Consider the following 14,994-nt stretch of genomic DNA (forward strand, 5'->3'; position numbering starts at 1 on the left):
GTCGGGCTGCCCGGCCCGGATCTCTGTCCTCACCGGCCCAAGAGCTGCTCACTCCGAGAATGACACAAGGGGCCAGGGCTAGGGACTGTCCCAGGAAGAGAGGCGGGTTTGGCCGGGCCAGTCCTCGGGGCTCATGGCCCCAAGCCGGGGGTACCCCAGGGAGTGTCTGAGGCCCAGGCTCCCCCAGGCCCCGGGGTCCATGACCAGGTCCAGTGCGTGCCGATGCGTGACGCAGCTTCCGCCCTCCCTGCGCCCAGCCCTCGCCAGCGGGCATCTCGTGGCAGGAACGAGCGAGTGGACGGGGTGGGAGCAGAGGCAGTGGACCCCCTGCTCTACCCTTGCCCAGGGTCCCCAGGCTGTGTTTGTAGGGCCCTCGCCCTGAGCTCTCGGCCGATCCCAGGCTCCCCAGAGCAGCTTTCCTGTGAGCTTGGCCACCAGCGGGGCCACCGTGGGGCCTTGGGCCACAGCTGGTGGGCGCCAGCCACGTGGCACCTGCAGGCACACTGTGGGGAATCGGCGTAAGCCATCTCCTGCCTGAGGCGCTAGCTGGGGGCCAAAGTCGGACACGCAGAGCGAGACCAGCCCTGATCACGGGTGCCGTCTCAACTGGTGACTGGCAGGGCCCAGCCAAGGGCAGGCCTGTCGCTTCATCCTCCCTCTGAAAACCAACGCTCAGCACACGTCACAGGGAAGAGACCCTGGGGCGTGGAAAGGACCGTTTTAGTTTCTCCGTGGCCACAGCCCCCGTGCCAGCCACCCTCGGGATGCCCATGGCAGGTGGGCTCTGTCACTGCCCGTCCCAGGTGAGGCAGCCGAGGCACAGAGCGGTGGGGCAGGCTCTGACTGCCAGCCCCGACCTCCGGGACCCCAGGCTGCTTCCTCCCAGGAACCTGCTGGGCCAAGAGCAGGTCCCTCAGCCCAGTGACACCCGCCGCCTTAAATGTCCTTCAGCGTAAATGAAAAGCTCGTAGGTGACTTTTGCGGTGGGGGGCAAAGGGGCGGCCACAGCTCGTGAAACGTTAAAAGTGGAGGCAACTCGATGGGTACCCCGCACCCAGGCCTGGCTCCCCCGGCCCGACCACCCCTTTCTCTCCTCCTGCTTGGGGTCGCGGGACCCCGAGGGGGGCTGTCCTGATGGGGGCCCACAGCCACCCAGGCGAGGGAGCTGACAGGTGACGTGGGTTCCATGTCTGAGGCATGACTGGTTCCGTCGGCCGTCCTGACCCACGGGCCTGGCAGGGACTTCCAGCGACAGCGGCCGTGACCGTGAGGGGCGCAGGCCCGGAGCAATGGGGAGGGTGCGGGGGCAGGTCCCTAGGACGCCAAGGACGAGGGAGTGAAGCTCGGCCACCAGGATGGGGGCGCCCGAGTGGAGGGGTGCAAGGAGTGGGGACCCCTCCTGGAGGCTTCGCTGCTCGGGGCAGGAGGGTCGGGGTGCTTCTGAGGGGGTGCTCTGGGCCCTGTGGTCCCTTGGGACACGTGGGCGCTGACGTGGCCCAGGCCCCGCCCGGCTTGTGGGAGCCCCTCCTTCAGAGAGAAGGCGTTTGACCAGCTCCCCAGAGGGGCTCTCAGGAGCTTCCCTGACCTGGCTTTGAGCAGCGCTACAGAGGAGGCTGGGGTACAGGTGTGGTGGGGTGTGTTGGGGTGCAGTGTGCAGTGGGGTCCACTAGGGTTGCTCTGATGCAGTGTGCAGTGGGGTGCGGTGTACAGTAGGGTGCGGTGTACAGTAGGGTGAGGTGTGCAGTGGGATCCGCTGGGGTTGCTCTGATGCAGTGTCCAGTGGGGTGCAATGGGGTGCAGTAGGGTTGCTCTAATGCAGTGTACAGTGGGGTGCAATGTGCATTGGGGTCCACTGGGATTGTTCTAATGCAGTGTGCAGTGGGGTGCAGTGTCCAGTAGGGTGCAGTGTGCAGTGGGGTCCACTGGGGTTGCTCTGATGCGGTGTCCAGTGGGGTGCAGTGTCCAGTGGGGTGCAGTGTGCAGTGGGGTCCGCTGGGGTTGCTCTGATGCAGTGTCCAGTGGGGTGCGGTGTACAGTAGGGTGCGGTGTACAGTAGGGTGAGGTGTGCAGTGGGATCCGCTGGGGTTGCTCTGATGCAGTGTGCAGTGGGGTGCGGTGTACAGTAGGGTGCGGTGTACAGTAGGGTGAGGTGTGCAGTGGGATCCGCTGGGGTTGCTCTGATGCAGTGTGCAGTGGGGTGCGGTGTACAGTAGGGTGCGGTGTACAGTAGGGTGCAGTGTGCAGTGGGGTCCGCTGGGGTTGCTCTGATGCAGTGTCCAGTGGGGTGCGGTGTACAGTAGGGTGCGGTGTACAGTAGGGTGAGGCGTGCAGTGGGATCGCTGGGGTTGCTCTGATGCAGTGTGCAGTGGGGTGCAGTGTGCAGTGGGGCGTGCTGGGTACACCTCCTCCCCCTGGGCCCTGTGACAGTGGCGGCCACCGTGGGCAGGCTGGGCCCCCGCCTGAGCAAGGTGCTGGGGCTCCGCCCAAGGCCTCTCCCTGGGCCCCCTCCAGGGCAGGTCCAGACGGCTGCTGCCAACACATCAAGCCTGTGCCACCTACTTTGCCTAGAACAGGCTTTAGGGAGTGATGCATATTTTAAACACTCTTGGGGATGCTGGGGCAGCCTGCCCCAGGCGGAGCAGCGCCATGAAACTGTCAAGGGGAGAGCGGCATTTATTCTGCATTGACGGGAGCCGGAGGCTGCCCGGAGTGGGAGGGCATTTGGAGCCCATTCTGACACTGCCCAGGTGTCAGGGCTCCCTGCCCTGGTGGGCAATGCCAGGGAGGTGGGGGTGGGAGCAGGGGCCTGGGCCAGCACACGCCTCATCTCCGCCCGTGGACAACTGTCCTGCACATCCTCCTCCATGCAGCCCTCCTGGATTTCTCTGGGCAGCACAACTCTGCCTTCAGGGCGCTGAGCCTCTCTGCCTCCCGTGTCATGACCATCACACAGAGCTGTGGGTGGGACGGTCTTGACCCACTCCCACAATGCCCCTGAGGGTGGTGGGGGCCGCCTCCACCTGACAGCTGTGTTGAGTGAGGTACCGGCCATGGCATCGGGACCAGGCCCTTCCGGCCAAAGGCCTGGCCCCGGTGCCTCTGTCTGGTCAGAGGGCGAGGAGGCCACAGGGATGCCCGGGGGCTGCTTTGGGGTCCTGTGACCAGCCTGCCGATGGGACAGACACAGCCCGTGAGAGGCCGTGTGGGGATGGCGGTGCCAACCCAGAGCAAGGCCGCCCAGTGCCCGGGCCCCCACCTCCGCGAGGGCGGCAGTGCCGGACCAGTCCCGGTTGGCGGCAGGGTCGTCTGTCGTGCCTCCTGCTGCCAATGCTGGAGTGTTCCATTTTGGTGGAACATTGAGCCCTCGCCTGGCCAGGGTGCTGGCCACAGCAGGCCCGCGGCCAAGGCAGGGTCCACAGGGGGCAGCAGCCCATCACCCCCAGGCCACACGTTATGAGTGGCCAGATGGCCCTTCCCCACGCTGCCTCCTCGCTCAGCAGGACTCCAGCAGCTCCTGCTGGTCCAAATAGTCTGTTCCCAGGGGCTCTGGGCGCCTGAGGATGGTCAGCGGGCTCGAGGGAGGGGAAGCGGCCTTGGCCTGGGGGGCCCCCACTGCGGGCCCATCCGCCCCAACCGTCCCGCGAGCTGCAGCGAGCCTCTAGGCAAAGCACCTGACCGCCAGCTTCCGGAACATCCTATACACACGCTCTGGGGTGCTCGGAGCTCTGAGCTACACAGGCCACATTTAATCCTGGCGGCTGCTGTGAGGGCCCTGGGGGGGCCCTGGGCGCTGCGAGGGCAGCAGGGTGGGCAGGTCCGCGGGGACACGGGGAGGGCGGGCCGGGCGGGACTCTGGGCTCAAGCCGCCCTGCCCCTGCCGGCCCCCAGCCCAGGCCCTCCTGCCCCCAGGGTGCAGGTGGAATTCTACGTCAATGAAAACACCTTCAAGGAGCGGCTCAAGCTGTTCTTCATCAAAAACCAAAGATCCAGTGAGTGGGGCCCGCGGGCGGCTTGGGGGGCTCAGGGGCGGCGGGGCTGCTCCTCTCAGCCCCACGCCACCTTCCATGTGGGAGATGGGGAGACCCCGTGGGGACCCGCCCCCTCCTGGACCCCGGGCTGGCCACAGAGGCACCGGCTCAGCCCTCCACCCCCCGCCCTCGGGGGGCCACCGCTCCCCGGCGGGCCCCCTCCGCCTGCCTTCCCAGTGGGGGCTCGGCCACCTCGGTGTGAAAGGGGGCACAGGGCTGGCGCCCGGGGTCCTGGTCCATCAGGTCTCAGTGGCTCCCCCAACCCCACCCCGGGGGGGTCTGCCCCCTGCCGCGCAGCTCAGGGACGCCCTGTAAGGGCGGAAGGGGTGGAACCTCTCAGAGACCAGCCCAGCCTCCCCACCATGCAGAGCCCTGGCAGTGCTGGGGGGCAGCCAGGGTGCCCAGGCCCAGGGAGGGAGGCAGGCGTGTGGGCTGGGACCCCAGCCGGGGGAGCCCTGACCCCCGCCCCGCCCCCGCAGGCCTGAGGATCCGGCTGTTCAACTTCTCCCTGAAGCTGCTCACCTGCCTGCTGTACATAGTCCGCGTCCTGCTCGACGACCCTGCCCTGGGCATCGGATGGTGGGTGACCCCCGGGCCCAGGGCTCCTCCGCGTCACAGAGGCCGATGGGTCTGCACAGGGGTCCACGCCCGGCACCCAACCCCGTCCCTGGGGCACCCCGTGCCCGGGGCCTTGGGGAGTCCTCCCCTCCCCCGCGGGACCCCACCCAGCATCTGTTCCCACAGATCCGTGGCCAGGACTCTGCCCTGAGGCCCCTGCAGACCGGCCAGCTCAGCACAGGGGGCGGGTGTCCTTGTCTGCAGCCGTGTCCAGACCTGGATACGTTTCTCCTTGAGGGTCTGGGATGCCCCCCCAACACCCGGTGGTGCACGGGGTCTCAGCGAGGGGCTCCGACTCCCTCAGCTCCCGCTGGGCAGGCGGGGTGCCAGGCATGGGGTGGGGAACGTGAGCCCCGCAGGCCTCCCCTCGCCGCACCTGCCCCCTCGGGCCCCATGGCCTCTCCATCATTTACAAGGAACATGTGACTTCCTGGCTAAGCATGGGGACAGCTGCCCACACCCTCAGTCTGGGGTGGCTCGCGGGCCGCAGTGGAGGGGAACGGGGGGTCCGCCTGCGCTTTGGCTGCAGCGGCTTCCGCCGAGTTGGCACTGGAGGCGGCCCTGCGTTCCCACTCGTGAGGCTGGCGGGAAGCCGTTTTCTTCCCTGGATGCTGCTGGGACCCCTCTGCGCCCGCGTCTGGCAAGTGTCTGTGGGGCCTGGCGTGGCCCCTTCCCATCATCGCCTGGGTCCCTGTGGACGCGGGCTAGGTCCACACAGGGCCAGAATCGGAATCGGGTCTTTAAGCCCGCCCACCCATCTGCTTTGAGAGCCTCTCTGGATCCCTCACACCCAGACGTGGGGCTCTGGAAGGTTCTGGCCTCACTCCCGGATGTGGGGTTCTGGAAGCTTCTGAGACAGTTCTCTGATTCCCTCTTGCTCTCCTTGGTCTCCTTGAGGCGGCCCAGTTCTCTAGTGGAGATGTCGCTTCTGCTCCCAGGTTTTCCAGCCTCCGAGAGCTCCGCCCCCGCTGTGGGCCCCGCTGCCTTGGGCATGTCTGCAGTGTGTCTGAAACCCTCTCCTTGCTCAGTTTCCTCTCTGCTCTGGCTCCGCTCCCCCGAGCTCCGCCCAGGGGACTTCCTCAAATGTCTGGCTGCCCTTGGCACCGCTCCCACTAGGATGGGCGCACAGAGGCAGAGGGCCCTGCGGTCAGGCTGTGTGGCCTGCTCACCCCTGTCCTCTGGGTAACCAGGTCGCCTGTCTGCCCGGCTCCTCAGGGCAGACCCCTCCCCTCTTCCCTGGAGGCCAAGGCCTGGCTGCTGGGCCCCTGGAGACTGAGCCAGGAAGGCCACGGGGTGAGAGTTTGCTGTACCAGGGGCATTTAGTCCCCCCCACCCACCCACACGCGGCAGGGCGGGTTTCCCAGACCAGACTCACCTGCTCCTGAGAACAGACTTCCTGTCTTCATCCTACGTGTGAGAGGGCAGATCCCACCGCGGTGCTTTGAGCAGGAAACTGGGCTTTACCTGACCCTCAAACCACTGTCCTCGGCGGATCCCACCTCTTCCATTCCCAAGGCTTTACCTCACTCGGGGACCAGGTCTTTGTGTTCATTACACAGGGACTGGCACGGGGCGGGGGGAGCGAACGGATGGATGAGGGGCTGGGAGGTGCAGGGTAGAATGGATGGGTGGGGGGCTGGATGCAGCCGGATGGACGGAGGATGGATGAGCGGATGGATGGATGGATGGCTGTGGGTAGAGGGTGGGTGGGAGGGTGGCCAAATGAGTGGATAGAAGGATGGGTGGGGTGAGAGGGTGTGTGGGTGGTGGGTGGGTGGTGGTGGGTGGGAGAGTGACCAGCCATGTTTATGGGCACGGAGTTTGCAACAACAGCCCAATAAGGCTCAGGAGGAGGTGTCAGTTGAGAAAGGGGTGGGGGGACCTGCCTGTCACCACGGGGCCCTGTGAGGATGAGGTCGCGTTGGCCCGTGACCCCGGCCTTAATTATAATCTAGGGCAGAACTGGCACGTGTGCCAGGCCCCTGCCACATTCCCAGTGGTGGACGTCCATGTGGCTTGGGGAGCCCTGTCCCCAGGAGTGACAGGGACATGCTTCTTGGCGTCAGCACCGTGGAGTCTCTGTGACTCACCCACACTGTCCAGCCTTGTTTGCGGCAGCTCTAGCCTCGGGGGGTTCTGGGTCCTCCGCGGTCCATCTCGGGCCACACACAGCCCTTCCCTGGCAGCCCAGGCAGAACCGCCAGCTCCATCCCGGGGTCACCTCCTGTGTTCTCACCCAGCCTGCCCCTCCCGCATTAGAGACCCTCCGGCAGCACCTGCCATGGGAGCAGGCTGCCTTGCCCCCCAAGTATTAGAATGCAGACGCCCGTCTGAGAGGGAGGGGCTTGGCCCTGGGTGGAGGGGAGCGTGCCCACACCCCCCGAGCCCAGGGCAGCCCTGGGAAGGGTCAGGTCCCTCGGGGCGGTGCCGGGAGGGCTGCCAGCGCTGTCTCTCCGCAGCTGGGGCTGTCCGAAGCACAACTACACCTTCAATGAATCATCCTCCGAGATCAACTGGTGAGTCCGCCACCGGCTCTGCTCAGACGCCCAGGTAGGGGGTGGACAGGGCTGGCACTGTCCCAGCCTCAGCCTGGGAGCTTCCCAGGATCCCAGACCTGACTGAGCAGCGGGCAGCGCCGGGATGTCCCCGCAGGATGCAGCAATCTGGGCGTTACAGGTGTCCCCGCGAGCCGGCTTGCCCAGCCCCCCTCTGCAAGGCTCTCCCAGCATCTCGGGCTGTGGGTGAGGAGGAGAGAGGCAGGGGTCACCGGCTGCCTCTCCAGTTCACGGTTCTTTAGCCAGAGAAAGCAGGTGCCCTTGAGGCAGGGACTGCAGAGCGGGGGTGCCCGTCCAGAGGTGAGGACACGCTCCCGGGGCTTGGCCGCGCCCTGGTGAAGGCCTCTCCCTTCCAGCCGCTCCCTGTCTGTCCTCAAGAGCCAGAGCCCCCTCCTGGCCTTATTCCCACGCCTGTGCCCGCCCCTCCCCTGCCACTCGTGCCCAGCCCTGCAGGGCAGTCCTGGTCCTTTGCAGCTGCAGCCACAACAGCAAACTGGCCAGAACCCCGACCGCTGCTCCCGGCTCTGCTGCTCCCACTCTGCCCTTTCCCAGGGGGCGCAGAGGGCGGGGGCAGAAGGGACACCCCCTCCAGAAGCCCCTCCTTCCAGGTCTGCGATTGGAGTGGTGGCAGTGCTGAAGACAACATGCCTTCTGAGCCAGGGCCCCTGAGCAGTCCCAAAAGGCTGGGCATTTGAATCTCGTCCCTTTGGGGTGGGGGGGCACAGGTGCTTTCCAAGGGGCTGAGGAAATAACTACCCAATAACCGCCCCCTACTGCCACGGGGCCCTCCCTCCGCCCCAGGGGCTTGCGGGGGTCAAGGCTTGGCCCTCTGGGGTCTGGTCTGCCAGGGAAGGGGGAGCAGGGGCAGCTTTGAGCTCAGCCACCTGCCCCCACCCCTGCCAGTCTCACCCCAACCTTTGTCCAGAGACTGCGGCCAAGCAGGAACGCGCCCTCCCCTATGTCACTGTCCTCACAGCAGCCCAGCTGGGCAATGGACGAGGACTGAGGTCAGGATACCCAGAGGGTGGCTGGTCAGCCGCACCTCCTGCCCCCCGCAAGGACAGGCAGAGCAGCCCGTCCCTAGGAGCCCAGATGACAGGGAGGCCACCTGGGCCAGCCAGGGCCCCCGAGCCACAGCCCACCCCCAGGGCAGCCAGCCTGGGCCCGGGCCTCACGGGAGGCCCCTAGGCCTTCCCTGGGGCACTGGGAGGGGCACTGCCCTCCCCTCTTGTTCTCATCCCCTCCCCCTCCGAGGGCAAGGCCGGTCCCTCTCCGTCCCGCTCCGCCCGCTCCAGCAGAGCTTGGGGTCAGCGGGGGCCCCGCTGGGGTGCCACAGCCCAGCCTCACCCCGCTCTCTCTCTCCCCCCCCAGGGCCCCCATCCTGTGGGTGGAGAGGAAGATGACTCTGTGGGCCATTCAGGTGCGTGGGGGGGGCGGGCGAGGCTCTGGGCGGCCCCGCCTCCCCCAGCCCCGCTCAGAGGCCGTCCCTCCGCAGGTCGTCGTGGCCATCATCAGCTTCCTGGAGACCATTCTTCTCATTTACCTCAGCTACAAGGTGAGGGCCCCCCAGGCCTGGCCCTCCCCCGGCTCCCCCCACCCCCGCGCCCCCGTTCTCGCTCCCTGCCCCACCCGCTCTGAAGCCCCGCTGGCTCCGCAGGGCAACATCTGGGAGCAGGTCCTGCGCGTGTCCTTCGTCCTGGAAATGGTCAACACGCTGCCCTTCATCATCACGGTGGGTGAGCCGCGGGCGAGGGCGGGGCCCGAGCCCCCAGCCCCTGACCCTGCTCCCCCCGCAGATATTCTGGGCGCCGCTGCGCAACCTCTTCATCCCCGTCTTCCTCAACTGCTGGCTCGCCAAGCACGCCCTGGAGAACATGATCGTAAGCCCCCAGCCCCACCTCCGCACGGCCCCCAGGACCCCGGCCGCCTGCCGCCCCCGAGCCGGCCAACTTCCCGGGTGCCCGAGGCGGGGGTGACGAGGGGACACGTGGCCTCTGTCACCGTGAGACAGCCCCGCCTCCTTCCCGTCCAGCCCAAGCCTCGGCCCCGTCCCGGGGAGAGTCACCCCGGCCTGTCCCTGAGCCGGAAGCACAGCTGGGGAGGGAGCAGGTCCAAGTGCAAGTGAGACCCAGGGCCACCCGCAAACTTGGGCCCCCAAACCAGGACCACGTGACCCCGGGCCACAGGCAGACCCCGTGCTGAGGTCTGAGCAAGGCCCATACGCGGGCAGCAGCGCGTCAGCCACTTGCTCCCGGGGCGGCCCCTGGGCCCGGGCTCCCTTGGCGCCCCATCGCAGCCGCAGAGGGAGGTGCCGCCGCTGAGGTCACGGCCCCGGGCCTGTGCCCAGCTCCCCGCATCCAGCACAGGCGGCACAGGGTACCCCTGGCCGTGCCCTTCCGCCTTCACTCACGCACACCAATCTGGGACATGCCGGCGGCTCGGGCTCTGGGCTCCATCCCGGCCCCGGCGCTGCCGCCAACGGTGCCCCCGCCCGCAGAACGACTTCCACCGTGCCATCCTGCGCACGCAGTCGGCCATGTTCAACCAGGTGCTCATCCTCTTCTGCACGCTGCTGTGTCTGGTCTTCACGGGGTGAGTCCCCGCCAGGCGGCAGGCAGCCCAGGCCCTGGGCACCGCCGCACCCTCGCGTCCGGGGCCGGGAGGCTCCTCCATCCGCCCGCCCTGGGGGGGGGGCCCTTGACACGGCTGTGTGCTGCCCCGTGGTGCGCGCTGCGTCCCCCCAGCCCTGCCACCAGCACCTCCAGCCTGGGGACGGGACGTGGGGCCGCGGGTGTGGGAAGGACGGCGCCGCTCTGCGCCGGGCAGGGGCTGGCTGTGCCCCGCGCCCTGTCTGACCTCCTGGGCCACGGGGGTGGCATGAGGCGCTTACAGCCTGGGCGGCCACACCCACCCCCTCCAACCCCCACCCCCAGGCCACGCTCAACCCACGCAGCCAATTTTCCAGGGGCCTCCAAAGAGCCTCGGGGCGGGAAGGGAAGGTCCAGGGGCCGAGCGGTGTGGGCCAGCCTCACGGGCCAGGAGCGCCCGTCGGCCGAGCGGGACTCAGGCCCAGGCTGGGGGTCGTGTCCATGGCGAGACCCCAGGGCAGCCCCTTCCCTGGCGTCCAGGACCTGCGGCATCCAGCACCTGGAGCGTGCAGGCGACAACCTGTCTCTCCTGACGTCCTTCTACTTCTGCATCGTCACCTTCTCCACCGTGGGCTACGGGGACGTGACGCCCAAGATCTGGCCGTCCCAGCTGCTCGTGGTCATCATGATCTGCGTGGCCCTCGTGGTGCTCCCGCTGCAGGTGAGCCCCCCGCCCCGGGTAAGCCCCTCCGCCAGGCAGGCGGTGGGAAAGCAGAGTGGGGCTGCAGGGTGGAGCTTCCAGCACAGGCGGTGGGGGCGGTGCTTCATGGGCCCCCCCAGGGGCCTGGGAACTCGTGAGGCCCGCAGCCCTCAGGACAGAGAGCCAGGGATGGGGAGACGGGCTCCGGATGCCGTGGGCTGGCTCCCCCAGGACCTGGGCAGAGTGTGCAGCGGGAGGGGCTGCCGGGTCTCCCTCAGGCTGGGCGTCAGGAGTCCTCTGCCGGCGCAGCAGCAGCCGTCAGGACCATGTGGGGCACAGCTGCTTCCCCTGGACAAGCCAGTTCCTGCCCCTGGCGTCAGACTGTAAAGCGTCCGTCCCGGGGGTGTGCTGGCCCCTGTGCTCCTGGGCAGAGCAGTGGTGGCTCAGAGCTGGTACTCACGTCCCATCAGCCAGGCCAGGCTGGCACCTAAGCCCCAAGGAGACGGAGGCCGGCAGGGCCCGGCTCCGGGGGCACAGACCGTCCTCCAGGGCGGGCGGATGGTCAGGCCCCGCGAGGCCGCTAAGCGGGCTGTCGGAGCAGCTGCCCACCCGCCCGCTGACTGATTCCCTGTCAGCGATGGAAGAGGGTCCTGGTTCCTCCTTCACCTCCCCTTAACCAGATCCACCAGTTAGCGCCCTTGGAGATGACGACAGGGAGACGCCCGCCTGCAAAGGTCCCTCTCAGTGTCCTCCCAGCTCAGGGCTGAGGTGTCACCTGTCAGCACCGTGCTTCCCAAGTGCCCCTCAAATGGGTTGGGGGCTTCAAACAGCAGCAGGCTACCCTCTCACAGCCCGGAGACCCGGGTCTGAGGCCGGGTGTCCGCAGAGCCTGTCCTTCTGGCGGCTCCGGGGAGGCCTGCTCTTGCCTCTCCAGCTTCCGGTGGCCCCGCGGTCCTTGGCATCCCTGGGCTTGTGGCCGTGTCCCTCCCAGCGCTGCCTCCCTCTCCACCTGGTTTATTCCTGCACCTCTGTGCCCCCTCCTCTCCACCGGCGACACCGGCCGTTGGATTGAGGGCCCGCCCTGCTCCTGTCTGACCTCATCTTGACAACACACCTGAAAGACCCTATTTCCAAATAAGGTCACATTCCAAGGTTCCAGGTGGACAAGCTTTGGGGGGCCACTCCTGCATCCTCTGCAACCAGGCCATTTAACCCTCCCCACAGCCCTGGGACGCAGGCGCCGTCCTGTCATCTTGCAGACGAGCTGCCCACCTGTGACAGGTGAGGCTTGAACCCAGGTGTCCGATGTCAGAGCCCCAACCCCACACAGGCCTCATGGGCCACCCTGGGGTCTCTGCCTCCCCCACACTGTGGGCCCAGCCCTGTGCTTCACAGCCCAGGCATCTTATCACCGGAGGCCAGTGGGTGCTCCGTAAATTCAGTGAGGAGACTTCAGGTCCACCAGCACATGGTGCAGAGCAGGTGGGCGCTGCGGGGCCGCTGCTGCTGTGCATTTCAAACTGTGTGAAAGAAACAAATGACCACAGTGCCTGAAATGGAAACAGCCAGAGAGGCTCCCTGGGACCGGCTCCCTCCTGAGTCAGCCTGGAGCGGGAGGCCCTGGCGGGTCAGCACCCCAGGCAGATCCGCGGAGCCCAGGCCCCCCTCACCACCAGCCCACCGAGGCACTGCGGTCCTTGTCCTACTTGAAGGGGACTCCCAGCTCCTAAAGCACACAGCCAGGAAGCTTGGGCCAGGGCGGGCACCATCCCCAGACGGCAGCCTTGCCATGGGCTCAGAACCACAGCACTGAAAGTCCTTTCCACGCCAGGAGTCTGGGTTCCTGATTCCGTGGCCAAGAATTCCCTAGGACGTGTCCAGGGTTCTCTAGAAATGCGTCAGGTGCTGGCGGACACCCAGAGGGCTCCGTCACCTGGATGTCCGGAGTGCACGCCTTGGCACCCACTAGTAGTCTCCTGCGCACCTGCGGCCCCGAGCTGGACCTGCTGAGTCTCTCGCTACCACGCACGCCGGCCGAAGCGTCCACTCTGTCCCCACCTGGCCCCTTGAGTGACCTGGGCCCCAAACACCCCGGGTCTTCCCAGATGTGTTTGGGTCGCCCCGCCTCCCTTGTGCTGCTCGGGCCTTGGCCCTTCCTGTGGGCACACACTGCCGGCCGCCCGCCCTGCTCTGTGCTGTCGGAGCTACTGGAGCCCCAGGCCATCTGACCCATGGCCCACTCTGACCTGCAGTTTGAGGAGCTTGTCTACCTGTGGATGGAGCGACAGAAGTCGGGGGGCAACTACAGCCGCCACCGGGCCCAGACGGAGAAGCACGTGATCCTGTGCGTCAGCTCCCTCAAGATCGACCTGCTCATGGACTTTCTGAACGAGTTCTACGCCCACCCGAGGCTGCAGGTGAGGCCCCGCCCCGCCGCAGGCGAGGCCACGCCCCTCGCCCGCCCCAGCCCTGAGCGAGGCCCCGCCCAAGGCCCCACCCACGGCTGCAGGTGAGGCCCCGCCCATGGCCGCCCCGCTCCCCAGGGTTTCCCTGCCTGGCCTGGAGCTCAGGGGGTCTTGCATACATGGGGGTGGGTCTGCGGGGTCTTGCCTCCCCCCTCCCCGCCAGATACGCCGCCGTCGCAGTGAGGGCCGGGCGGGGGCGGGGCGTGAGGACCCGGGAAGGCAGGTGGGCGGGGTGAGCTGCTAAGGGAGCTGAAGCCGCCCCTTCTGCAGGACTATTACGTGGTCATCCTGTGCCCCACCGAGATGGACATCCAGGTGCGCAGGGTCCTGCAGATCCCCCTGTGGTCCCAGCGGGTCATCTACCTCCAGGGCTCCGCACTCAAGGACCAGGACCTCATGCGGGCCAAGTGAGTGCCGGCGGTAGGGGAGGGTGCGGGCCTGAACCGCGGCATGGACCTGCCAGGGAGGGGCAGCTCCAGCTCTGTGCCCGTTCCTGCCCAGGCCGGCCAGGCCCGCTGACCTCTGCAGGGCCGCCTGGGCGAGCCCACCGGCCTCCTCCGGCCCCCTGGATGTTCATCTGATTCTAGCAGAGGCTGAAAGGGGCGGGGGGGGGGGGGGGAACCGCCAAGGCTGTGGGCGGGTTTTCTTTTAAAGACTAGGTGACAGGGTGACTTGAGGTGAGAAGACTGAGCTGTGAATGCAGCTTTCCAGAATGTGCCTCCGCACATTCTGAGCACACACACCCCCACCCCTGAGGTCATGATTTTATTCCTGAGCCTGATGCAACCTTCCCGGTGAAATGTGTGTCGTTTGGGGCCAAGAAGGCAAGAGATCGGGCAGCTGGGCGCCCCCCCAACTCCTGAGCCCTGGGCCCCACAGTCTTGCCCACACAACTGGGGACGGAAATCAAATCCCCGGGCAGGGACAAGTAAGGATGCGGAGGATGGGGTGGGAGATGCCCCGGCGTCTGAGTGGCCGTTCCTCAAATGCCCTTTCTGCATCCTGGGGCCCTGGGGGGCATGAGGGGAGCAGAACTGGTCATCCCCAGACCTCGGGCAGCCGGTCCCAGCCCAGGCAGGAGGGGACAGGCCGGCAGGCAGAGCCCAGAATCACTGCCATCGGAGGCACCCTCCCTTCTGCACTCCAGGCCCACCCGGGGTCAGTGGGGGCCTGTCCTCAGCAGGCCGAGGGCGGTCAGAGTGAGGTGGGGTCTCCACCAGGCCCACCCCTTCCCCTGACGGTCCCGGTGCTGCTCAAACCTGGTGCTTTGCAGGATGGACAACGGGGAGGCCTGCTTTATCCTCAGCAGCCGGAATGAGGTGGACCGCACCGCGGCGGTGAGTGCCCCTGGCTGCCCCTACACACACCTGCTGCGGTGTGGGGGGGCACCTGGGCAGAGCCCCGCCCCCAGCCTGCTGCTGCCCATCAGCATGGCCATGACCTCCCTGCCTCAGGACCACCAGACCATCCTGCGTGCCTGGGCTGTGAAGGACTTTGCCCCCAACTGCCCCCTCTACGTCCAGATCCTCAAGCCCGAGAACAAGTTTCATGTCAAGTTTGCAGGTACGTTTGGCCAGGAGGGGGCACCTGTGTGCTCACAGGTGAGCATGCTGGGGGTGGAGGTGGGGCGTGGAGGCAGAGTTCACACGCCCCCAAGTTCTGCATCTGGGGCTGGAGGTCAGTGAGGGCAGGAGCACTGTCTGATGAGCATGCCCGGGCCGGGGAACCTGGGATGCTCTGGGGGACAGGTGAGAAGGCCTCTGCTGGACACCTGGGAGGGACAGGTAAAAGCAGGAACTTACTAGGTATCTGGGGGCCATGTGAGCAGACCTGTGCGAGACACCTGAGGGGGGACAGGTGAGCAGGGCCACTACTAAGCACCTGGGGACAGGTGAACACCCCCCCCCGCCGCCGCCCTGGTGCTCTCAGTCAAGCTGGGAGACAAGCACAGAAGAGCCGGGAGAATGAAGAGGCTCCCAGGGGTGGGCTGAGCAGAGGAGGGAGGAGTCCTAGGGAGGGCGCCGGGCAAGGGGGCCCCTG

The 14,994-nt window shown here is 67.1% G+C and overlaps 1 protein-coding gene across 9 annotated transcripts in view; it reads left to right on the top strand.

Moving 5' to 3' along the window:
• The window catches only part of KCNT1 (potassium sodium-activated channel subfamily T member 1), a 64,334-nt gene that overhangs the window by 32,175 nt on the left and 17,165 nt on the right, over nt 1–14,994 (top strand). For 7 of the 9 annotated variants that reach the window (XR_014842571.1, XM_085019992.1, XM_085020007.1 and 4 more), the window contains 13 exons: nt 3,910–3,989; nt 4,508–4,607; nt 7,106–7,162; nt 8,573–8,621; nt 8,697–8,756; nt 8,859–8,933; nt 8,998–9,081; nt 9,699–9,793; nt 10,330–10,510; nt 12,742–12,906; nt 13,225–13,361; nt 14,228–14,291; nt 14,409–14,517. Coding sequence is in view for 8 of the 9 variants with exons in the window: in XM_085019992.1 (XP_084876118.1) it covers nt 3,910–3,989; nt 4,508–4,607; nt 7,106–7,162; nt 8,573–8,621; nt 8,697–8,756; nt 8,859–8,933; nt 8,998–9,081; nt 9,699–9,793; nt 10,330–10,510; nt 12,742–12,906; nt 13,225–13,361; nt 14,228–14,291; nt 14,409–14,517 (1,256 nt within the window). In the remaining variant the exon portion in view is untranslated. Of the gene's footprint in view, nt 1–3,909; nt 3,990–4,507; nt 4,608–7,105; nt 7,163–8,572; nt 8,622–8,696; nt 8,757–8,858; nt 8,934–8,997; nt 9,082–9,698; nt 9,794–10,329; nt 10,511–11,713; nt 11,771–12,735; nt 12,907–13,224; nt 13,362–14,227; nt 14,292–14,408; nt 14,518–14,994 lie in introns of those variants that run through there. The other 2 variants (XM_085020014.1, XM_085020021.1) reach the window with 2 other exon arrangements.

The sequence above is a fragment of the Sus scrofa genome, chromosome 1 (genome assembly GCF_054392235.1).
Source record: "Sus scrofa isolate SSC_HxYL_T2T_F1_AM1 chromosome 1, Sscrofa_HxYL_maternal_Yorkshire_Landrace_v2.0, whole genome shotgun sequence".
Taxonomy (NCBI): domain Eukaryota; kingdom Metazoa; phylum Chordata; class Mammalia; order Artiodactyla; family Suidae; genus Sus; species Sus scrofa.